The sequence below is a fragment of the Urocampus carinirostris genome, chromosome 14 (genome assembly GCF_059441175.1).
Source record: "Urocampus carinirostris isolate Australia breed hairy pipefish chromosome 14, RoL_Ucar_1.0, whole genome shotgun sequence".
Taxonomy (NCBI): Eukaryota; Metazoa; Chordata; class Actinopteri; order Syngnathiformes; family Syngnathidae; genus Urocampus; species Urocampus carinirostris.
Genome location: NC_142362.1, coordinates 27436242 through 27461187, shown reverse-complemented (window position 1 = coordinate 27461187; position 24946 = coordinate 27436242). Strand labels below are relative to the sequence as shown.

Sequence of the window (24946 nt, the reverse complement as noted above, 5' to 3'; positions counted from 1 at the left end):
CACTGTGAAATGTGTATTAGTTCAAGGATAACATATCAATAATGGACATTAATTATTTGCTATGTAAGAAAAATGACTGTGGCGTTTCCCAGTGACAAATTCTAATGGCAAGAACTTCCTGCGTCGATAGAGATTTGCCTCAAAAACAAGTTTAAAGAAGATATATTCGTGGCTCTGCAAAATACCTCATTCACACTGAATTTCTTCTTTTGACAGTAGTAGAGAAATTGGGAATTTGGCTTTTAAAGTGAAAAGAGCTTAAATTTGGCCATGAAAAAGGTGTATGAACCCTGTATTTGACTAAGTAATAAATAGAACAATTAATCTGAAGAGGTGAACTTAATATTTTCATTAAGATCATCTCGCCTTTTAGAGCACCAAAATTAGAATCGAACCCTGGACCTCCGCACCGTTGGTTATTTTTAAAAGTTGAGTAATTCAATCATTGGACGCAATTCTCAACGCAAATGTAAATCACGAAGATTAAAACGCATTTGCCATCATCATTCATCAATTCCTACATTAAATGGAAGAGACATAAAACGTTCTATTGTTAAAACTTCCGTTTTCTCTGGAATCCAACGGTTGAGAATGTTCCCCTTCTTGCTTTCAGAAGCGTGTTCATGTTTGTTTTTCTCAAAAATGTTTTGGTCCACCTGGAAACTGGAGTCTGTCCAAAACACACCAAAGGCATTCAAAAAAGAGTCAATAAAGACTCTCAGTCATCTGTAAACTTAAAGCACTATACCTGTATGTTACACCTTACCTCTTGTTACCACTGTACCAAAGCATTGTTAAACCCATCCTCCTGTATTGCTCCACGTGTTTTTTTTTAATATGCTCTATGTTTTGAACCATACCAAACTCACACATACATAGCAGCTAGAATAATCGGCCTACCCACACACAACCTCTCAGACTTAAACAACAGGTTCATTGTCACACTGGCAACCGCACTAGTTGTAGATATCACTCCCTTACTACACTAATATGTCATCTCTCTACCGTCAGAGCGAAGATACAGAACAAAAAGATTTAGGAGGGACAGTCTCGGGAAAAGCCTGATCCCCTCTGCTATAACTTTTATGAAAAACAGGCCCCGCTGACCCATAGAACCAGTCCGACCACATTGTCCCACTGTCATGTATGTTTTTTCATTCCGCTGTTTTTAGTTTTTTTAGAGTGTGTAATATCTATTGTTTTCCCCAGTACAATCGGTGTAACTGAATTGCTCTAAGGGGACCAATACATTAAATCTAAATCCAAACGTGCAGAGAGTGACAAAGTGTTTCCGTAGATGGACAGCAACATGGACGCCCCCATACAATATAACGGAGAACTTACCGTTGTGTTGAAGTACATTCCAGCAGAAAAGAACCTCATGCTGCCTCTGGACCAAGTACAAGGTATATTCACGACTGGTGCCCTGCGGCACAAGACAAAAAACTTAAAATACAAATTTGCCTCGTTCAGTGAAGAAAGGCTTTTTAAAGGGCAAGAAGAAGAGCACCTTCACACCACCCAAAGGGGGCATGGTGGAACTGCTAATCAAGGGGGCCAAAAATTTAACCGCCGTCAAATCCGGAGGGACGTCTGATGCTTTTGTCAAAGGGTGAGATAATGGTGATGCCTTGTTGCCTTAAAGTTGTGGTAATATGACGTTCTTGTGCGCAGTTACCTGCTCCCGGACAGCCAGAAGTCCACCAAGCACAAGACGGCGGTGGAGCGTCGCACAGTGAACCCACAGTGGAATCACACCTTCACCTACTGTGGTCTGCAGCCTGGAGACCTCAATAATGTATGCTTGGAGCTCACCGTCTGGGACAAGGAGGCCGTGGCCAGCAACGTCTTCCTGGGTGGGGTCCGGCTGGGGGCCGGAACAGGTGTGTGTGCTTAAGGCATGGAGCCTCATATAATGCGTCCCCAAAAACGAATACAGTATAAAATAATGTTTTTTAACTCGTGTAATGCCAAAAGTTTTTCTCAAATTGGGAAAGCCGGGGGAAGCACGGCAGCACAGTGGCTAGCGCGTGTGAGCCACAGTTCTGAGGTCATGAGATCGAACCTTCCTGTGTGGAGTTTACATGTTCTCCCCGTGCCTGCGCGGGTTTCCTCCGGGCAATCCGGCTTCCCCCCCACATTCCAAAAACATACATGTTAGGTTCATTGGCTGGTCCAAATTGTACCTTGGTCTGAATGAGCGAGCAAATTGTCTGTCCCTGTGTGCCCTGGGATTGGCTGGCAACCAGTTCAGGGTGTCCCCTGCACACTGCCCGAAGATAGCTGGGATGGGCTCCAGCACCCCCGCGACCCTACTGAGGATAAGCGGTGAAGATAATGGATGGATGGATGGAAAAGCCGGTCCCAGACAATTTTTGCCATTTTTACTCATTTTTAAAGCCCCACAGAAAATCAAGTTATGTATCTGTATAGGCAAATGACAAATAAAAGAAAGCTTGAAACATCATCTTTCATTTAGCTTTCACCACTGTTTAACAATGTCAAGTTTCTTGAAAATCCTCGTTTTCCAAGAAAGGTTCTAAAAAAATCCGCTTTTTGTGAAAGGATGCATTTCAAACAGAACTTTCACTTTGGTGTATTTTTTCGGCATTTGTGATATCTCCAATATCTAAACAATGTTTTCCAAAATAAAAGCACAAGGGAACTTTGCTTGCATAATAACAGTTTATTGCCAGCAGCACTGAACTGATGCATTAACTATGCATAAACTCTGCAAGAACTTTTCAGCGCCCAATTGTTTCCGGTGAATTGATCACACAATGTCGGTCACCATGGCGATCGTGATCCCTCAGGCAACCGCTTTTCTGCGAACGTGCATGTAACGTAATTCCTCTCTGACCACACGATGATGATGAAATGTCGTCATCTATTTTTGAACGGATAAAGCTCTGTTGAACAGTTAACTGCGGGTATTTGTCCATGGACTCCATGTTTCATCACTCTCACCACACTGCTTCTCTATATGCATGCCCGCCATATGTGGGCACCCACACAGTAGGAAGTAGCTTCTTCGATGTGTAGACAAAGATCTGATCAAAGCCACTCCTGTCATATAATGGTGATTTATCATCCTGAAACCCTTTCCAGAGGATTAATAATTACCTATGAGCAGCCTTTATAATATATCTATTTTTAAAATCAAAACAAAAAAAACATCCATCCTTAGTAGGGTCGAGAATGCTGAAGCCCATCCCAGCTGACCTCAGGCAGTGGGCAGGGGACTGGTTTGCCAGCCAGTCACAGGGCACACAGAGACATACAACTCACTCGCTCATTCACACCTAGGGACAATTTGGACCGGCCAATTAACCTGACATGCATGTTTTTGGAATGTGGGAGGTAACCGGAGTACCCGGAGAAAACCCAAGCAAGCATGGGGTGAACATGCAAAGTCCACACAGAAAGGTTTGCAATAAAAACATAGTTTTACATTTTTGCAGGGACATTGTTTTTGTAAAAATTTATACATTTTGGCATTTAATGAGTTAAAGTGCTGTTAAAAGTATGAGTTAAACTGAATCAAATTCTAAAGGTCTGAATATTTTTTTTGCTGTTTTTTAATTGTTCACATTTACAAAAGAACTGTCTAATTGCTTTTGAAGACAATTATGTCTTCTTTTATATCTTATTTTTTTACAGCCTATTGAGTATTGTTTATTTGTACCATATATTTTGATGTATCTTGCATGACTGCATAAGCCCATATTTTGCAATATAACCTAGTACATATTTTGGTCATTACCTTACTTTGATTACTTGCACTGAATAGAATCAGCCAGGGATGCGTAGTCTTGACAGTAGCTGGCTATTGCCAGCCTCAAGCATATTTCCATGTGACCATCAGTCATGGTGGACATGTATTTGGACTCCTCATCTGGCAAAAGGCTGACACAAATGTCAATAAGTGAACCTCAATAATGCAGTAAAATAGGTAGCACTTTTCTTCATGTTGGGGCATTTCCCCTACTTAAGTAAGTCCCAGAACTGACCATAAGCCTTGGATTTCAGCTGAATGTCAGCTTGTTGTCCTGAAATCTCATCATCCACTCCAGAACTGTTCAGGTAAATCAATGCTTTAATTTCTGATGCCTGTGAATCAACTCAGCATCCTCCCGAAAAGGGTTGCATTTAAATGTGGCGACTGGCTCCAGTAAAATAAAGTATTAAAAGTGTTTTTTAAACTCTGACGGACAGTTCTCAATTTGCTGTTTGTAGCAGACAAAGCACTATTGAAAGCCTAAGTGTGAAATGCACGGCCCACCACAGGATCCAATACAATAAAAGACAGTGACTGACAGCAGTTTGACATTGGATTAACATTTTTGCTAGGCAAGTTGTGTCAAAGTCATCACCTCACACCACCAATAACGCAATTTTTGTCATTTTTCTTCCCCCGACCCTTTTCTTTATATTCACTCTCCCAAGGCACAAGTTACGGGAACGAGGTGGACTGGATGGACTCATTCGGGGAAGAACAACGGCTGTGGCAGCGCATGATTGAAAATCCGGAAGTCCCCCAGGAGTGCACACTCATGCTGAGGTCCAGCATGCGCAAGTGCACCACGTGCACGCTGTGAATCGATTACAAATGCCGTAAAACATTTCTTTCCTGTTTACTAAAAACAAAGGATGTTATATTTCTTTTTTTTCTTGCACTGATAGCAGTAGGCAAGTAGTGGCTGATACCAAAAACCAATACCAATGGTACAGTATTTTCTGCATTATAAGGCGAACCGGAATAGTCTTTTGTCATTTATTTTTCCATGTACAGTGGTACCTCTACATTCGAATGTCTTTACATACGTAAGTTTCAGGTTATGAAGAACTGGAACTGGAATATATTGCCTCTAGTTATAAAATCGTTTCAGGATAGAGTTTCCTTGACATAAATAAACCGGCTATCGCTTAAAATCTGGCAACCAGTGCGCATGGTTTATCCCGGCATGCTTTTTTTATCACAGTCACAGTTCAAAGTTCAGACCTGAGGAAGAGGAGGGGTTCTGTCAAGGTGGCGGGGAGAAGGACGCACCCCAAGTTAAAATTAAAGCGCATTTTAGCAAAATTCCATTAAGTCTCAGAATTTGTAGAAAGGAATCGGCTGTAAAAAGTGTTGAAAAGTTGTGCTATCGTTACGGCTGCCTCGCCCATTTCTGTGAAAAGCCGGTAAAAGCAGACAGTTAGATCAGTTTTTCAAGAAACGCGAGGCAAAAATGTAAATGAATATTTACATTTTTTCCTTTAGTCTGTGTTTTTCTACATTATGTGCCTCTCGTTTTATGTTTATTGTGCGGTATTCTAATTTTAGCATGTATTCGTTTCATGTACTGATGCTCTTTTATGATTTTATTAAAAGAATATCATACAGTACCGGTACTTTTTCGGAGCTTGGAAGGGATTAGCGCATTCACATTAAAAATGCTTCTCTACTCACAACGTTTTCAGGTAACGAAGCTACTCCCAGAAAAAATTGAATTCATAAGTAGAGGTACCACTGAACTTTAACGGGTTAAAACCTACACTTTCCCTTCCCAAAGTTTGTCTAGGTTACAAACTGACTGTAAGTAAAGCTCCAACCTAAGGGGCCGGTCACACAGACATTTGCGGCTGAATCACGGCTAAAATTTTGCGGTTTTTTTTGCCCGTGGTTGCCCGGGATGGAAAATGCGCAAGTTAAGTTTTGTTGGTCTGTCTTCTTTAATCACTATATATTATCGATCATTTCATAATACGCTACAAGGCTTAGGAGCCGGGATTCTTACTCTCGGCCAAAAGGGGTTTTGGGGTTTTTAAGGGTTATTGATCTATCTTCGTTATTCATTATCCGTTATCCGTTATCGGTCAGTTCTTAATACGCTACAAAGCCTAGGAGCCGGGAACACTTACTCTCAGCCAAAAGGCCAAGCTAAGGTCCTAGCCCTATAGCCTTGCTGCGATCATTGCAAATGCACCGTTCCCAGAGGTACTGCAATACCGGGCCGATGCGTGGAGTGGATACTACACTTGATCTTAGCCAAAAGGCCGAGAAGCGACTCTCGGCCAAAAGGCCAAGTTAAGGTCCTGACTTTAAAGCCTTGTTGCGACCATTGTGAATGCACCGAAAGATTTATTCGAAATGAAGAGAAACTACGCTGACGGGGATCCATGTTCACCCCCTTGACGTCACGAGCACAACTGATGCTCGGCATTCGCGCTGTTTATACGCGGAGAAAGGCGTTTGACTGTCACACGCGTAACACGCTAATTTCACGTAATAACACCGCGATACAGGCGCAGAACATGCTATTACCATGCTCCACCCACGATTACCCGCTGAAATTTCCCGTCCTACCCATGTGTAAGCACGCCCTGGCCGCGGCCAGAGCACGTCGTTCCGCGTCATTTCTGCGTCATTACCTCGTGTTGACCACGTGTGCGGCACGCGGTTTAACACGTGCTCAAACTTTTGAGCAGCTCAAAAGTTTTGAATGCGGCCAACCACGTGAAAATTTCCGACCGCGAGTAAAGCACTGCTCTATCTCGTCTATATGGCGGTCTCAAATCGTCCTACAGCGTTCAACAGCATCTGTTTCACGGTCAGAAATTTCTGGCCGTGGTTCAGCCTCAGTACACTCGTGAAAAGCTGTGTGCCCGCGCTCTAAAGACTTAAGCAGCGCCAAATTATTTCGCGCTGCCACCTGCGCGCGAATTTCCGACTGCGTGTTAAGCACCGCTGTATCTCGTCTGAATGGCGATCTTAATGCGTCCAATGGCGTCCGCCTCAAAGGCAGAAATTTCTGGCCGTGATTCAGCCGCAAATGTCTGTGTGACCGGCCCCTTAGGCTGCATTTTAGAACACACGAAAATCCGGATTTTCAACTATTGATAAAGTTGGGGAAAATTAAAATAATTTTACGACACATCATTACATACTTTTGTTTGTTCACGTATTATATAGTTATTAGCTCTAACATTCGAGAGTTAAATTTAACCAAATTTAAGACCTTTTTTTAAGGCCTCAACTTGCAGTTTTAAAGACCATGCCGAAACTCTGCTTTTAAAAGCAAAAATTCAAACCAAAATATATCCTCACAATACTATTTTGTAATAATCAAGATAGCGATTCCCAGTGGTAAATTGTAATGGGAAGAACTTCCTGCAACTGAAAATGTAATTTACATGTTACTATCATTTTTAGCCAACACTTACATGATTACATTCATGATTTACAATCTAAAAATTATAGATCTTGACAAATGCAAACGCAAGATTAAAAATCACATATGTAAATCGCAGATATATTTATGGCTCTGCAAAATACATGATCCATACGAAACCCTGCAGATGATATTCAGGTTTTACATCGCTTTTAGCATGTTGCAACGAGAAACATATTTTTTTTTGTTTGTTTTATATACGAGTCGACTCACCGATGGTTGCCCGTGGCGACGCCCTCATGAGCAAGCTAATTGCTGTCAAGCACATCTTTCTAATGTTATTTTCCAAAACTAGAAAATTATGTTTCAACATTTTCCTACTCAGCTAACATTCCATTTTTAAAAACCTCAACACATTTGTAAAGCACCTACAACAAATGCACATACTGCGATGCCTTAGTATACGAGTTTTTTTGCAGTTTTTCCCCTTCGCTTCGTACGAGAGACTTGGAATGAGCGGGCTCCAGAAAGTCAAAATATACAAAAGTAAAACTCAAAAACTAGCGGGGAGATAGCTGCTAGTCTCAAGGCTAACTCAACTTCAAATCGCAATGTCACTAGGTTCTTAAAGGGACAGTGAATAATATTTAACGCCTCCTACTTAAAATTAGATGTGATATGGTACAATAATTTGAATATCACTACTCATTATTATTCTGGGGCAGCACGGTGGCGCAGTGGTTGCCGCGTGTGCAGCACAGTTCGGAGGTCAATAGATTGAACCTCCTTTGTGGAGTTTGCATGTTCTCCCCGTGATTGCGTGGGATTCCTCCGGGCCCTCCGGTTTCCTCCCACATTCCAAAAACATCTATGTCAGGTTATTTGGCCGGTCCAAATTGTCCCTAGGTTGTCTGTCCATGTGTGCCCTGCGACTGGCTGGCAACCAGTTCAGGGTGTCCCCTGCCCACTGCCCGAAGACTGCTGGGATGGGCTCCAGCACCCCCGCGACCCTACTGAAGATAAGCAGTGCAGATAATGGATGAATAGATGGATTATTATTCTTTCATTAAATACTTTTGCTAATTGTTCTGTAATATTTTGAAATAATTTGATCTTTTTTTAGTACTGTGGGGTTTTTTTCCAAAAGATTTTGTATAAAAAAGAATAATGGTTGGATCCCTTAACCACTTGGGTCATTGGGGCACCATTTCTTGTGGGGTGTCTTGGGCAAGTAGAGCCTGGTGGTGCCCAGCCCTCTCCAGGCCATGTGTTTCCACTCGGTCTCGAACCGGGGACCTTTCACGTGGTAGGCAAATGTGGTAACCACTGAACTAAAAAAAAGAATAATACAGTACACAAAAAAACATCTGTGTTACTCCAGCACTGGTGGATAAGGAACATTTCTTCACTAAGGGGTGGTGTTAAGAGTTTGTTATTTAGATGTTAATTAATCGCTGTTTATGTTACGGTACTCTGTAATAGTGCTAGTTTGATACTTGAAGAGTGGACTTTTGGCACTACCTCAGTGTGGTCCTTATTTGGAGAGTGTTAAATTAACACTGGTTATTTTCCAGTGTACTTAAAACGTTATTTGATTTGGCACAATATTTGGAATCTTATTAAGTATCATAACAATTATTGAATTTGATTTTTTTTTACAATTAATCGTAAAATAATTACAACTATTTGTTAAACCAAACAAAATTATCTGCAATAGCACAAAAAATTTTTGCCTTTTAGAAAAAAAAAAAAAATTCAATATTTTTCTTGATTTCTGTAACTGAACTTATCATCTCTGTGGAGCGTAATGACAATTCACACCAAAAAACAATGCTGACCAGATGATGGAGGTGCTGTATCTGAGTCTGATCTTGAGGTTTCTTCTGCTACTGGTAACCATGGATACCAGTACTATCTGTTTCATGTGGGAGAGCGAATCCCTACCCCCAATAAACAGCTAGGATAGGGATGTGCACCATAGGGCTGTACTTATCCAAGACACACCACAGTAAGTGCTGCCCTTACGAACGACCCTGGGCATTATGGGATCCATAAAAAAAAAGGAAAAAAATAATAATGCTTAATTCAATAAAAACAAGATGGATTTAGTTGTGCCTGAAAAAAAAACTAGCAAAAGGCATGCAGCTAGAGGGGACAATTTTCGGCATAGCACAGGTTTACCTTGAGACATTATTTTGATCGGTCAAAATCCATTTTTTCAGGGATTCTGTGTTGATTACCGTATTGTCCGCACTATAAGGCGCAACTTACGCAACAGCCGCCGACTCGATTTTCCCCCGAACATGGAGTAGTATATAAATCCCAAGTGCTGGGATTTATATACCGGCGTTTCATTGGCTAACCAATGTGTCAATCATCATTTGAATCGTTCGCTATTGGCTAAAGTTATTCGGAGCCTCAGATAGGCTAGAGGGCCAAAACAAACCCTGCAATTGGCCGAAAAAGATGACTGAATAGCAAGCTTGTTAAACTACGCCATAAAGAAACATGTTTCATTAGTCTGTATTTGTAAATATTTTACTCTCCTGGATTTACTACACTTACGGTTGTAAGAAGACCATGGTTGCGTATCATTATTGAACGTAAGAACTTAGGTGAGCTATGCAGCTTTATATTTTCCCGGTATCTTGTTTTAGAACGATCTTGATGTTGCTGTGATGAGTTGAGTGAATTAAACTCAATTCCAAGTGTTTATTGTCATATGCACAGTAAAGTTGCGAGCGAAAAAGTAAATAGAAACTAAGGAATGGTTGGCATTTCTTGAATCCCAAGACTTTAACCTTCCGAATGATATTTCAAATGATGCATTTGAGTGACATCGTACGGACACCGCATCCGCACGTGTCTACGACACGTATTTGCTTCTTTGCAAGCTTTGGGAATGTTAAGGTGGTAATCAGTTTGACTGAATCATCTGACTGTTTTGTCGACGTTCCCATTGTAGCGCCTTATAATCTGGTGCGCCTTATCTATGGAAGATATAGGACCAAAAACTATTTTTTGGGGGTGCGCCCTATAACCCGGTGCGCCCTATAGTGCAGAAAATACGGTTCCTTAAATTTGCTAAGTTCGAAAACGTTAAAATTGTTTTGCATTTCATTTTTTTCTTTGTAGATTTATAAAGATTTTAATCTATGTTTACTGTATTTTAAATGTTAATTTGGTTTATTTTCCCTCTTTTTAAGTCCTCCATATTAATACAAAATAAACAGTATTATACTGATTAAACAACAAAAACATCCTGAAGAAGCGTTTGGGAGCAGAAAGACCCAGCTGTGTCTACTGAGCCGAGCCGAAACAACCGGTTCTCAAAGAAGAGTTGGGATTCCCATCTCTTTAACAGACCTATTTAGGGAGTTCTGCCTAATACGTAACTACTAAGATATTTAGACGCCGGGTGGAGCAATGCCGATGTTACATCAACTGACCCCGGATACTTATTGTTGATTCAGAGTGATCTGAAGTAGTGAAGCTGGGAACGGTCTGCAAGTTAACTAAAACGCACGTCTTTGTTCTACTTCACTCCTCTTAAAGGCTGATTACAACAGATACACAGGCCAAAGAAACAGCAACAAACCATAGGAGTGCAGCCTAGCGGTCAAAACCTAATGCCCTTCCGGGTCAGATACCTGTCTGACCACACAAACGTTCCTACCTTTATACACGCATTGTGCGAATAGACAAAAATAACAGCCAATGACACAAATTCTTTATGGCTCCTACAGGACCATTTGCTTCTTCCCGGATAAAAGTGAACCATGGTCAGCGGTGTTTTGTAATAAGAGTGCATGCATCAAATTGTGATTTTCTCCGCTTGAAGGTTTTGCCGACCGAGTGCCAAAATTATTAAACATTGATAACATTGACAAACCTTGATTCTCGGCGCCTCTGGCGCTGCACCGTTATCCTCCCGAAAGTGCCTGCGAACACCTCATGGCTGAAGCAAAGAGATGATTGCCAATGGCGTTGCACGCGGTTGGCGCAGATGTGCGCGGTTACCAGGGTTGGGTAGGGTTACTTTAACTTGATTACTTTCAATTACTTTTGGATTACTCCAATACCAAATATGCTAATAAAAGACTAAAAATTACATTTGTAAACAGTAGATATATTTGTAGATCTACAGAATACATAATTCACACCAGATTTCCTTTTTAATGGTACGGAAAAAATTGGCCTTGAAAGTTTTCAAAAAGTGCATGAATTGGCCATGATTAAAGATGTATGGACCCTGAAAATAATACACACTCTTCCTTTAAAGGAATACATTCCAAACAACGCCACATAAGGAATGTCTCTTCATTCTCTTCTCATGTTTGTTGTTTAAACAATTAAGTTATATTTTTTTAAATAATATGAATAAAATAAGTTATATTATGCTTTGGGGTAGTGACTTTTAAAAATAATGCTAACGGCTAAAATATGTTTGATATACTGTATGACAAGTTGCGTCCCTAAAATGTAGGCTATCAAAAATGTAGATGAGCCCATTGATGGATGTGTCGTTATCTTGTTAGCATGCTAATGTTAGCATTTAGCACCGTTGTGCCTAGAAAGCACAAGCTCATACAGCGCAGTCTAGCTAGCATGATTTAGCCTCTTCTCGATCATTCAATTGGATAGAATACAAAATCACGGGTAGATATTTATACATTCAACACGTACTTTAAGAAAAAAAAAAATCAGGTATAGGTGAATACTTAGACGTACACTTCCAGCTTTTCCATCGATTTAGATAACACTGTATCAGTGTGACTAGTTAACCGCACGCTCGTGGAAATGAACAAAGAAAAGCACACAGGAAGTTGAGCACTGATAACCACGCAAAAAAAGTATTGAGGCATTTTCGTTATAATAGCACATTTTTCGTCTCAATGCGTAAAGTTCCGGAACTATTAGTGCTCCAGTGCCAAGCCAAAGTATTGGCCCCCCCAAAACTGTTTTAACATACTGCCATATTTCAGGCTTCAAACTAAAAGACAAAAACTCAAATTATTTTCTAAGGTTCAACAACATGTGAGACACAATCCTGAAAAAAAAAATACCCAAACATTTTATATTGTGCTAACTACTATAAAATTGAAATGTAAGCGTCACAAAATTATTGGCTCCCTTTGAGTTAATAATTTATACCACTTTCTTTATGTGTACAAGTCTTTATAGGTATGTCTCTATAAATTTTGCACATCTTGAAACAGAAATTCCTTCATGTTTGATGGGAGTTTTTGCTTTTTTCCACAAATGCTCTAAAGAATTGAGGTCTAAACTTTGGTTTAGCCGTTCTAATCTTTATGGTTTTAGTTTGAAAGTATTTTATTGCAGAATTTGCTTTATGTTTAGGGTCGTTGTCCTGCTGGATAGTGAACCTGCGGCCCATTCTCAGCTCTCTTGCGAACTCCAACAGATTTTCTGCAAGAGTCGCCCTGTAGGTTGGTCCATCCATCCTCCCATCTACTCTAACGATCTTCCCAGTCCCTGCTGAAGAAAAGCAACCCCATAGCATCATGCTGCCAACACCATGTTTGACAGTAGGGATTTTGTTTTCTGGGTGATGCGCAGTGTTACTCTTACGTAAAACTTAATGCTTTAAATTTGGCCCCAAAAAAATCAATTTTGGGCTCATCTGACCAGAGCACATCATAAAAATGGTAATTTTACTGCATTTCTATAGCGCTTTAACCAGTCAATAAAGATCTCCCGAAGCGCTTTACAATGTACCACACACTTACACAATCACTCACACACTGATAGTGTCACCCGTGCAGTGGCCTACCTGCTTATCGTGGCATTAGGGATTCAGTTCACATGTTATTTGTTTATCCCATGTGATTTCTTGCAAATGCCAAATGGGCCTTTATATGGTACTCTACCTAAAAAAGGCTTTCTTCTTCCCACTCTTCCATAAAAGGCAGTTTTTTTGCAGAGTAAAACTAATAGTTGTCTTGTGCATGGTTTGGCCCACTTCAGACGGTTATGCCTGCAGGTTATCCAATGTGAACATGGGCTCTCTCCGTTGCGCCCCTGATCAGTTTTCTCCTTGTTCTGGATGAAGGTTTTGGGTGAAAGTCAGGTATGGTAGGTTTCCACTGGTTTTGTGCTCTCTCCGTTTATTATATTATTGATCCAACTGTGGAAATGTTGTGAAATTGTCTTGTTTCTCATTATTGCTTTGATTTTGTTATAAGTTTACCCCAGACCTGCCCAGTGTGTTCTTTGGTCTTCCTAATGCTGTCTGTTCTCGAGGGACTCTGTTCACAGACCTCTGAGCCCATCACAGAGCAGGTGCATTTATACTGAGACTTAATGACACACAGTCTCTGTCATTGTTAGTCATTGAGCTCAACATTGGATCATTCAGACGCCATAAGGAATCTTCTAGGGTCAGTTGGCTGAACTGAGAGAACATGGGGGCAATATAACACCTGCTTTCATTTTTTTCCCTATGCAAATATACCATAAGATATTGAAATAATTAGATTTTACTTCTTGATTGTGTCTTACAAGTTTTGAGTTTTTTTTTAGCTTTAAGTTTGAAATGTGGCAAAATGCAAAAAAGTTACGCCTGTCGCTCGGCACTGTACATATAGGCTCCAACATGATCTTAGACGAGAAGCTTGTGCAATACCCGCCTGATGACTTTTGACGTACAGCATGTGTGCTAGCTTGTGTGTCATGTTTCCAATGTGTCCAACCTATAATTCATCTTGTTGCAAAAAATATTTTGAAAATGAAAATAAAAACCTTTACACAGATTGTTTTACTTATTGTTATTTGGCAGTTTTACTCTACAGTATTTGATCCAAACAGCCTAAACAACACACATAGACACAATACATTCCAGAGTGTGAGAATACAGTCTCATTGAAGAAGTGGGACATAGATATTGTTTTCCACTTCATAAAAACGTCTATTTTTGTACAAAACATACATTTGGTCTAAAAAATATTCCCCCTCCCCCCAAAAAAATGCTACCAGTTGGCATAACACTAGAATCGATATGATTTTTGTGACTTGTGACAGGAACGACTTAAAAACAAATGTGTTTTTTTATCCGACAGAGATAAATCTCCATTTTACTCTTGGGCATTTTTACATTTTTGGGAGTTTAGAACTTTTTTCAGGTGGGCAGGGTTAATAAATAAAATGTCAACCCCAAATATTTAGCTTTGTTTTTCAGTACTATGCTTTATCATTCAGCCTACATTTGTAGCCTACCGTACTAATTATAATCACGAATGAAAAAAGATTTTTTAACAAACAATGGAGAAATGATTTTCACGTATGGCATTGAATATGTTAAAGTGTTTTTATTTTAACAGTTTAGTAAATGCAGCTTTACATCTGAACCAATTCACCACAAACAAACTCATGTTGGAGCTCTGAATAATGATATACTTGTCTCAAATATCACACTGCTTTGAAATAAATAAAAAAATACAAATTCGCTGTTTAAGCCTTGGACGGGCAAAAAAATCAGATCAAACAACTCGGCTGGGCCTACTAAAGGTGAGAAAATACTGCACAAGGTGGTCTTTAACATAAAACTAGACTGGATTTACGCTCTTACGTTTATTTTGCCCTTTAGCGTCGAAAAGAAGCATTTGGTTTTGTATTTATTACAAAAAAAATCATACATTTTTATAGAAATAAGCTACAGAAAGGGCCAGGGACCTATGGCTCGCGAGCCAATAATGGCCCTTTTCATGACTACATCTGTCTCAGAGAAAGGATCTTGCTCAACATTTCTTCTCTGTGTCATTCCAATTTCAACATGTATAAAGCTGATTTTGGTACGTGAAAAGCCGAAGCAACTTACTACAAACATGGGTCAGTCCAGATTATATAGGGCAAAGTCTCAACTACAGACCTCGTTTTGGCTGTACGTCGCGAAGGAATCCCTCATATGGAACCTCATTGAAAGATGTAAGTTCACTGTTGTGACAATTTATGATAAAAATCCACAGAACAAACTGTAAACCCATGAAAACGAAAGCCAAGTAATTTGATTGGGTAAGTGATAGGGATGGCTAAAGCTTGGCACACATAGTGAACACTCTTCCTTGTTTTTACCACTGTCTGCATCAAAGGTAAAATATGTATGTTTCCTTCTCGTTTGCAGTATTTTGTGACATTTTTACCAGATAACTTGTTTTCAAACCATTATTTAGGATAAAAATGAGCCTCAACACTCTTTTTTTCACTGTGGGAGGGAGACAAATTGTAAGTGGTCATTTTATATTGATATGGGACACAGATTTTGGAATAATTGTTACTTCATAAATTATATCAAATCATCAAACGTCACACAGTAAAATAAAATCCGCTGAAGAATTAGCTTTTGTTTCAAGAGCTGGTTTGTTAAATTCTGTCTTAGAATATGTGATGCGGCTCTCTCTGGAAGAAAATAAATCAAAATATTTTGCTTTCATGGCTCTTTCGGTCAAAAATGTTCCCGACCCCTGACCAAGAGACTTTTTTTGGACATTCTCAGAAATGTACAGATTAAATCATCCGATGAGCCGAATCCAGGCCGCGAGCCGTATGTCGGGCATGCCTGGGATGGATCTATTTAGAAATGCAGCGGCAAGATTTAAAAAATATGTATTTATATATCTTCCTTTCAGAAGAATGGCTTGGCAGCAGCCTTAAGTAAACGTGAGTGTATGACAGAGATCCGGCAAGTCCCAAGATCGGGGGGGATTCGAACGTGGACCATTATGATTGACAGGCCTGCCCGGCCGCTTGTTGCATCAACATCTCGTCCTTGCGCAAGGGGAGAGTGTCAACGGTGGTGAAGAGCTCTGCCGCCGTGATGGGGAACGGGTAGCGCTGATTGTCCGTGCCCTGCTTGTCCACCAGGACCATCTGGAAGGACCTTTGCGGAATCTGGAGAAGTAACCTAGACAACGGAGGGGATACAATAAATGCTGTCATACTTGTGTGCCACAAGGTTGGGTTGGGTCTGGTCAAGGACCCTCAACTTTGACTTTTCGTATTTGACACAATTTTAAGCTACAGTTTGTTTTTTTTAGGGTCGTACCATCTTCTGGAAGGTGGGTTCCCGCAATTTAGGCTTTTTTGGTCTGAAGATCTAAAAAAAAACAGGTATTTTTGTGTGTGTTTACCTGAGTTGCAAGGCTAGCATAGGGGGCAGAAGTCTGTGTCGAATGCGTCCAATTTGGGCTGGGTAATTCCCCACCAATTCGATGACGGTGATGTGACGCAGATCCAGTCCACATTGGGCGTGCTATTGGACAAGCAAGTTAAAAAGTGCAACTTATTACAAAGAATGTCAAACTTTGTACACTGCGAAAAATAGTTGCGACCACATTTTTTAAAGTGTATTTTTTAATTTTGATTTTGCTTTTTAATAATGGGAAAATATCCTTAAGAGTAAGCTCAATTATGTAATCCAGGAAATTGTAGGTGTGTTTGCCTATTTTTAAACCAGGATGACAAAAAACACTTGTAATGAACAAAACTATTGTCACGTTCCAGCACTTTCCCCCCTCTCCCTTTCTCTCTTTGATGTCTCCTTACATTACATTATTTCGTCACTCACTTCCTGGTTCTGTTTTCCTCCTCACATTTGCGGTCTCTTGTCCTGATTTCCCTCCTATCAGTACTCTCCCTCCTTAATATTTGAACCAGTTGTCTCCAAGATGGTGTTGTGGGCACCAAGTAGCCCTTTAACAAAACCTGAGTAGCTTGCGGACAAGTTCTGAAAATAGCTCACCAGTAATGGGTCATTGTGATTTTCTCGAAATTTTGATTTCTAACTGGCATGATATTTTTGTGCTTGACTAAGCCTATTTTGACTCTTATTTAAAAAATCCCAACCTGCTTATAACATAGTAACAACTTAGTAAAAATAAGATTCACATACACTCACACACCAATAGCGGCCGTGCAGCCATGCAAAGCGCCAGCCTGCTTATTGGGGCATTAGGGGTTCAGTGTCTTACCCTAGGACACTTCGCCATGTAACACAGAGGAGTCGGGATTCGAACTGCGATCTCTTGATCCCAAGATGAGCTCTCTACCTCCTGAGCTACTGCCGCCCTTAGCTACTGCCGCCCATTTTAGAATTGCATATCAAACTAATAGCCCTTCACACCGATAGGTAACAAAAAGTAGCTCTCAGCTTGTACCCTTGGCTCTGTGCTAGTTCGTTGTCTTCCATGTCACGTCCCAAGCACTCTTGTCTCAGCGTCATTTTATTCAAGTGTAATAACCCTTGCCTGCCGATCTGAATCCCAAGTACCACTTGACAAACTCGCTATTTGGACTCGGAACATCGACCTTTAGTGTGCATCTTGGACCACAAATGTTGCCTTGTTACCTGACTTCCTGTTTTGCAAACGCTGCCCGAATAAATGATCACTGTTTCCCGTATTAATCATTGTTTTTGCAATTTGCTTCCGCACTACCCTGAGTGGGTTTTTGATAATTATCTTCTGTTGGATGGTGTGTTAGAAGTTAATGTTCCATATTTTAAGTAGAAAGATTCTTATTTTCCGAGAAAAAAAAAAAGTTTTGTTTTTTTCAAGGAAAAAGTACTCTTAATTACTAACATATCAGTAAGATTTTATTTTTTATTTGTAGAAATTGAGGTGCAGTCAAGTGAGGCAGGTGGGATGAGCCTGGCCTGTCATTATGGAAATAAAAATAATAAAAATATATTAAATGGTTATATTATTTAGTTTGATATTTTAAAATAAATGCCTTTAAATCGCAACATAATAATTTTCTCGAGATTTATTTCAATGAATGGCATTTGATTATATATTATATATATTGCGAGCAGCAAGGCGAAAATTCTATGTACCAGAGACAAATGTTAGAGAATTAGAAAACAAAAAGTCATCCAGCAAGATATAAATAAACCACAAAAGCATGTGCAGAGAAGATGATGAATTGGACTTTTAAAGACAATAAAAAATTTCCATTTTATTTTGGTATTGTGTTCATGGTTTGTATTGTCATTGAATGATTTTTATCATGGCCGCACGTCTTCAAAGTTTGTCACTTATCATGTTTAGTTTAAGCCTAGAAAATTTCTCACTGATTTTTGGGGTTGCGCGTTATACACAGGTATGATTTACATTGCCATGCAAAACTTTATCCCAGACCTGCCTGGTGTGTCCTTTGGTCTTGATAATGCTGTCTCTTCTCATTTCTCAGATCTCTGAGTCCATCTCAGAGCAGGTGAATTCAAACTGAGACTTAATGCCACACAATTGCCCTCTGTTCGTAATTGTTAGTCATTTAAGTTGACATTGGATCATTCAGAAGTCATCAAAGAACTTCTGGGGTCAGTAGAGCTGAGAGAACAGGGGGCCAACATGTCTGCAATACTGACTTTTCCTTTTTTTGTTGTAAATATAATATAAAATGTTGAAATCATTTGGTTCCACTTTACAGTTTTGTCTCACAAGTTGTTGATTCTTAGAAAATACTTTCAGTTTTTTAGTTTGAAGCCTGAAATGTGGCAATATGACAGAAAGTTCTTGAGGGTGGCTATACTTATGCTTGACAATGTATATACAAACAAATAAGGTATATAAATATAGTATGGGAAAAAATTAACACCACAAATAAAATAGTAGGCCGGAAATAGAAACTTGCCATCACCTGCAAATTCGTCATCTGGAAGCGGTAATTATGGTTGGCGGCTGTCGGGGCGGAGATTATGAGGAGCCGCCTCTTCTCGTAGAACTGGTCAAGCAGAGCAGAGGCTCGGCGTACCCCCACGTTAATGTTCATGGCTGTGGCGGGCAAGAGGATGCTCGCATAAATGGAAGTAATGCACCGTCAACAGAATGAGAATAATGCAACACGGAGGGCGACGGTACCCGGTCTTGTCACGTTTGCGGGAAATTGTACATTGGAACTTCTTTATACGAACACCAATAAACACAAAAACATTTATTCTAAACAAAACGCTTTCTTGCTATATGAAGGAAAATCCGGTCCACGAGCAGTCCCAGAGGCTACCACTAGAGACCGCCCACCGCTCGTGACTGCTTACCACCAGCATCAGATCATCTAGTTTGCACATGAAAACTGCTCCAGGCGAAGACATTTTTTTAATGTGCTGTAAAATGTTATTGTGTGTGCCTTCATTTAAAGTGAGAGTAACTTTGATTTCAACTATTAATGTGTTCAAATTTAAATACAAAAAACATTACTGGCGAAATACAGGGATGAAGAAAATGGGACATCAGTGAGATTAGAAATACTGCGTTTAAAACTATGGTTTACTTTGTTGTTAATGTTGCCATTATTATATCATAACTGTTATTATAAATATTATTTTTATTTTTCTTGTTGTTATTATCATTGGTGCCGCAGTGACGTTTGGTAACTAGTGGCATTATGACGTTGAGGGATGGGTATCACGGAGATAAGTGTATAAAATATGTGATTATTGTAATTATTATGATTATTGATATCTGACCTATGTAATAAGTATATCCATGAGATTTTATTATATTAGACACAAGAGGAGAAGAGGATTTGTAAAACGTATTTAATAGGAAAGATAAAGGGGTAGGGAAAATAAGCATCTGCTTCATACTACCCCTTTTCGAACATGTTATGGAATATTATTTTGTTGTTGACTCATTGTTTTTGTTCCGTTTTTAATTTGATGTTCGAAATAAAGTTTTCATTCATTCAACTGTACGGTAAGTGCTTATGTATGATCAACAGTTGCTCAATACCAGTTAATCTACTCCAGTTAGGGGTGGGCATACTCCATATATTGATATTATCGATACTAAGGAAGTACTTGAATCGGATCGATACTTTTGTCCTGGGATCAATACTTCACCCATCCCTCAATGTCTTCCAAATACCCCTTCTATATGTATATAGCCCAGTCCTTCTTTCTCTCACCCATCACCCTCGGCTACTTTATAAGTGTATGCCTGTTTGGGTTCTAACAGGCACACTTTGAGCACCTCTGACTACCTGGCCTGCTGTTGCATCTTGCCTGGCAGAAAGAATTGAAAGCCAAATCTACACGTGCACCCTTGGCAGAACCTAAATAATACAGAGGCAAATGGGAAGCGCAGCACGATGTGACACATGAGAAAAGTTCACCCTACAGAAAGCATCGAGCTGTACCCAAAAAATGTAAACATGTTACTGTTCCTGAACAAAAAAAATCTGGAAACAAAGCCAAAAGGGCTGGTTTTTGACATTGCTGATTTCTGGTTTGATTCTCTTAACTTTTGCACGATAACAATTGTTGTAGAAGAAGTACAATGTTTTGTATGCTGTCAAAGGTTTTAGATTGTGTTGTTTATACTATTTGCACTTTCTGACATATAGTATAGTTGACATGTTGACATTGTTACATAAGGATTTTTGTCGCATTGCTGCTTTTGATTTGACTCTCTTGGTTTTGTTCTGAAACAGTTGTAATACAAATATTTTTATACTGTTAAAATTTGTATTGTAGTTATTTAATCAAATACGTACGTAAACAGTTGGTGTCGCTACCGGACCAGGTGAGTCCATATTGGCACACTCTTGCGGCGCTCCCCTGCAAATCAGCACCGCCCGTGCAGGTAAATTCACAGGTGGCGCCGTAGTTATCACCGTCGCTGTCGCATTTCATGAAGCCGTTGTCTGGGGGAGATAATGGAGTGCAGCGCCGCACTGCAGAGGCACACATTGGTCATGCACGACATGTCAAACACAGTATGGAGTATTTTGCTTTATTTATTGATTTTTAGCACAAAGCATGCATTTTTTGGTATAACCTTTAATGTGTTTGTAGTGAGATATGGAGATATGTTTTACAGCTATTCAGGGTTAACTTGGATGATTTTAGGAAGCCAGAAACTGATTAATTGGATTTCCGTTGTCTCTTATGTAGAAAGGTATATTAAATTCTAGATTTGAGCTTTATCCTGTAAGGAATTCATCTTGTATGAGGGCCCACTGTATTTCATCAAATGCAGTGTTACCCATTTATACGAGCACCACTGAATACGAGAGTTTTGGTATAAACCAAATTTTTGCTGGCTATACAAAGGAAAATCCAGTACACAAGCAGTCCCAAACGCTGCCACTAGAGACCGCTCGAGACCGCTTCCCGCATGTGAATGCTCATCGCCATAAAACATAAAATGTAATCCCACCTCGCACTCTGACAGTGAAGCGGCAGGATCCTTTGTTGCCCGCACGATCCAACACTGTGTAGGACATTTTGTGAAGACCTTCGGGAAAGTCCGACTTGGGTGCTTTCCCCTTCAGGATCACGCTGCAAAAGATCAAGACCGATGTTGGATGAATTATTGGTAGGGTTTTTTTTAACAAGACAACCGAAGTACCTTCCATTGCACAATATTTATAAAATAAAGTCAGATGACGCTTTATACCCAAAAACAATGACAACCAGAATATGAAGGTATTGTTTTTGAGTCAGATCAGGAGGCTACTCTTGCTACTGGTGTCAAGATTACTGATTCGGGGCACCTGCGGCTGCCCCGTTGGCGCCAACAGCCGCGGAACCTGATTGGCTGTTGGACTCTTTTTAAACTCCCGTCTTCCGTAGGATTCCGTCAGACCGTCTGCAAACCTATGCTCTCAGCTAGGCCAGCTTTTGTACTCTCTGCCTGATACCTGTTGCCGACCTTTTTCTGGACCCGTTTGTTTTGCTCCCCCATCCTGGCCATCGACCTGTTTTCTCGCTGTCAACGACTACCCTTGCTCGACACGGAAGTGCCACTTCCGCGTTCCTGCCATCAGCAACCCGTGACCGACGATCATTGGATCGTGGATGCAAACACTGCTCTCTTTATTAATAAAAACTGAGTAAAACAAACGTTATTGGGTCCTGTCTCCGTTCCTGGCTTGTGACAATTGGTAACAATGGAAACCATCTGGTTTATGTGGGGAGCAAACCCGTACCCCCCAAAAAACAGACTGGAGAGCGATGGGCGGTGCCAGGCTGTACTTGCCCAAGACACAACACAGGAAATGTTGCCCCCACGACCCAGGCGTTTAAGGTACCTGTGTACTGCGAAAACAAATAAAGCATCACTTGTCTCTCATTAGCTCTACTGCCATAGATACATCAGAACAACAGGTTTTTGTTCAGGAACCGTAACATGTTTACATTTTTGGCCCCTCACTTTTTTCATGTATTTATGTAAATTTGTGGTGTTGCACTCGACTTTACAACACAAATATTACTTGGCATTGACCTTTGTATGGTGTATAGTCTGGTCTGTAACAGCCTTTGAGACTTGTGATTAAGGGCTATACAGATAAACATAAATTGAATTGACTTTTCTATAGTAAAATAATCCACACTGTGCTGCTCTTCCTTTTTGCCTCATTCACTTTCTGCTTTGGTACACTGGGCGCACCAATTTGGCCTTTTCTTCTGCCTGGCAGGTAAGATGCAGCAGCAGGCCATTTAGGGAAAGGTGCGAAAAGTGTGCCTTTCGGCCATTACTCAGGCATAAACTTAGAGAGTGGTTGAGGGCGCTGGGTGAAAGAGAGAACTGCTGAGAGAAGGGTGCTTTGAGGAAATTGGTGTAAGAGGGAACTATTGATCCTAGGACAATTGTATCAATCCGGTCCGAGAACTTACTAAGTATCCAAAATATCGATATTTGCATCGATTTGCCCATCCCTAGTATTGGTGCAAACAGGAGGAAGAGAGGAAAAAAAGTTATCTGCACTTACTCTGTAAGGACGCCGTCTGCCGTGTCCACACCTTCGGGCGTGTCCCAGGTGACCCTGGCCGTCAGCTTTCCTGGCTCTGCCCATTTGTCTTTCACCTGAGGACACTTGATCTTTGGGGGATCCTCATCTGCAGAAATTGCAATCAACGATCAATGTTTGCATGTGTTTATAAATATATTCAATATCAACTATGAAAGTAAAAAGGAAAGGGTATTGAAGACTAAACATGTTTCTATCTAGGGTGACCATATACATGTACATGGTACATTTAATTCTCTATTTGTTTTATATTTGTCTATAAATAGATTAATTTAATCAAATTGGATTTGAAACACTCATGATTAAAGAACACAAAATTAAAGAAAAATAACATGTTTTAAGCACTTAAAACAGGTTATATGATAATATGGATTGAAATACTCTAAATGCAAGGCGGATACTCTAAATACTCTAAACCAAAGTACCTTCCATTGCACAATATTATCGTTACAAAGGACTACTTTCCTGGATCGTAACAACATTTCTCTTTAAAGAGTACTGTAATGCATTATTATTAACATTTTGATACTCCACTGTCGTTAGTACTTGGTGCGTTGTTATGTTTTCCCGCTAATTTGTAAATGCAGATTAGTAATTATAGTGTCCTTGTTATAGTGGGAAATATTGCTTCACTCGTGTTGATAAATTCATTCTTCGATTCCGGTTTGTATTTACCCACATAGTATAACTGAATACTCAAGCAAGTATAAGAACGATGTCAGTTTCCTTATTTAGATATTCCCCCTACTGTATGTACTAGCAAGGATAACTTACAAGGATGAAAATAAAATACTGAAACCAGGGAGAAAGCTCATATCCCATTAATTTGTTAGTAGCAAATGATGGACAATTCCTGATACTGAAACAACAAAATTCGGGAAATCAGTGGAGCATATGTATGCAAAAAATTTAAGGTAAAAGTGTGCTGAATTTTAGCCTTTTGTAATTGAAATTATTTTGCAATACACCATGCCTGGAGGGAAAAATAAGATTTGGACAGTACCAAAAATGGAGAAGGAGATCTTTGAGTGGTTTGAAGCTCAGAGCCAAAATTGATATGGAGTGTCTCAGCTAAGTGTTTGTTTGCAGGTCACAAGATTGCACAAGCCACAGAATATGAATGGTTCACTGTTTCCTCAGGTTGTTTTATCATGGGGCCATTTTAAAGCAGCTTAAGGGGGGCGATTTCTATTTGAGTATATACGCTAATTTGTAACTAGTGTTAGTGGTCTGAGGAGCTAGCAGGGTTACTGAATTACTTTTTTAAATAAAGTAACTACTTACTGTAACTAATTACTGTTTTTTGGTAAAACTGCTGCGGAGATTGAAAAGCCTGACGGGCTTCATATGACCTGCGGGCTGAAGTTTGCCCACCCTTGCTTTTGACAGTGAAGGCCTTGACATAGAACTGTGTACTGTAAATTCCAGTGTGCCTTTTTATCATTCATTCTTTGCGTATTTCGGTAAGATTCAAAGTAAGTATAATTCATTTGCTGAATTAGAATTTGCTTATTTTCAAGCTTACCAACACAAGTGGGGATGGTGGCGCTCCAGGCCTTGTTGTGCTGACAGGTGGCCGTCTTAGGGCCCTTCAGAGTAAATCCTGGCGAGCAGAAGAACTCGCAGCGGGAGTTGTAGTAGGAGCCGTCAGAGCACTTGTAGCCGCCGTTGATTGGCATGTCCATTTTAGGACAGCGAATCTCTGCCAAGAAGAGACGGAATATAGCAAGAAAAAGAAGTTGTGTCTACTTTAAAAGTTTTTGTGAGAGTAAGCGACCTACATATCTATCTATCTATCTATCTATCTATCTATCTATCTATCTATCTATCTATCTATCTATCTATCTATCTATCTATCTATCTATCTATCTATCTATCTATCTATCTATCTATCTATCTATCTATTTATCTATCTATCTATCTATCTATCTATCTATCTATCTATCTATCTATCTATCAAATTACCAACTTGTCCAAATAAATGCGAAGCTGCATTTTGGATGTGTACTGGTGATACAGTGTTG

General features: G+C 39.9%; 2 protein-coding genes, 1 long non-coding RNA gene and 1 pseudogene across 5 annotated transcripts in view; 2 read left to right on the top strand and 2 right to left on the bottom strand.

The window, feature by feature from the left end:
* The window catches only part of sytl5 (synaptotagmin-like 5), a 57568-nt gene extending 51975 nt beyond the window's left edge, over window positions 1-5593 (top strand). For all 3 annotated transcript variants that reach the window (XM_088352536.1, XM_088352537.1, XM_088352535.1), the window contains 4 exons: window positions 1298-1406; window positions 1474-1612; window positions 1675-1883; window positions 4447-5593. In XM_088352536.1, coding sequence (XP_088208662.1) covers window positions 1298-1406; window positions 1474-1612; window positions 1675-1883; window positions 4447-4598 — 609 coding nt within the window. In that variant the 3' untranslated portion in view covers window positions 4599-5593. The remainder of the gene's footprint in view (window positions 1-1297; window positions 1407-1473; window positions 1613-1674; window positions 1884-4446) is intronic.
* A 365-nt stretch (window positions 5594-5958) lies between these two features.
* Window positions 5959-6051, bottom strand: LOC148353086 (U2 spliceosomal RNA; annotated as a pseudogene).
* A 788-nt stretch (window positions 6052-6839) lies between these two features.
* On the top strand, window positions 6840-13927 carry LOC148353085 (uncharacterized). The gene is made up of 2 exons (XR_015852742.1): window positions 6840-9664; window positions 10076-13927. It is a non-coding gene; the product is annotated as an uncharacterized LOC148353085 (long non-coding RNA).
* Window positions 13928-14467: 540 nt separating this feature from the next.
* The window catches only part of srpx (sushi-repeat containing protein X-linked), a 38328-nt gene continuing 27849 nt past the window's right edge, over window positions 14468-24946 (bottom strand). The window contains exons 4-10 of the mRNA XM_088353352.1: window positions 24448-24624; window positions 22884-23010; window positions 21329-21450; window positions 20664-20843; window positions 18810-18943; window positions 16301-16422; window positions 14468-16074 (exon numbers count right to left, since the gene is read on the bottom strand). Of these exons, the coding sequence (XP_088209478.1) occupies window positions 15891-16074; window positions 16301-16422; window positions 18810-18943; window positions 20664-20843; window positions 21329-21450; window positions 22884-23010; window positions 24448-24624 (1046 nt within the window). The 3' untranslated portion in view covers window positions 14468-15890. The remainder of the gene's footprint in view (window positions 16075-16300; window positions 16423-18809; window positions 18944-20663; window positions 20844-21328; window positions 21451-22883; window positions 23011-24447; window positions 24625-24946) is intronic.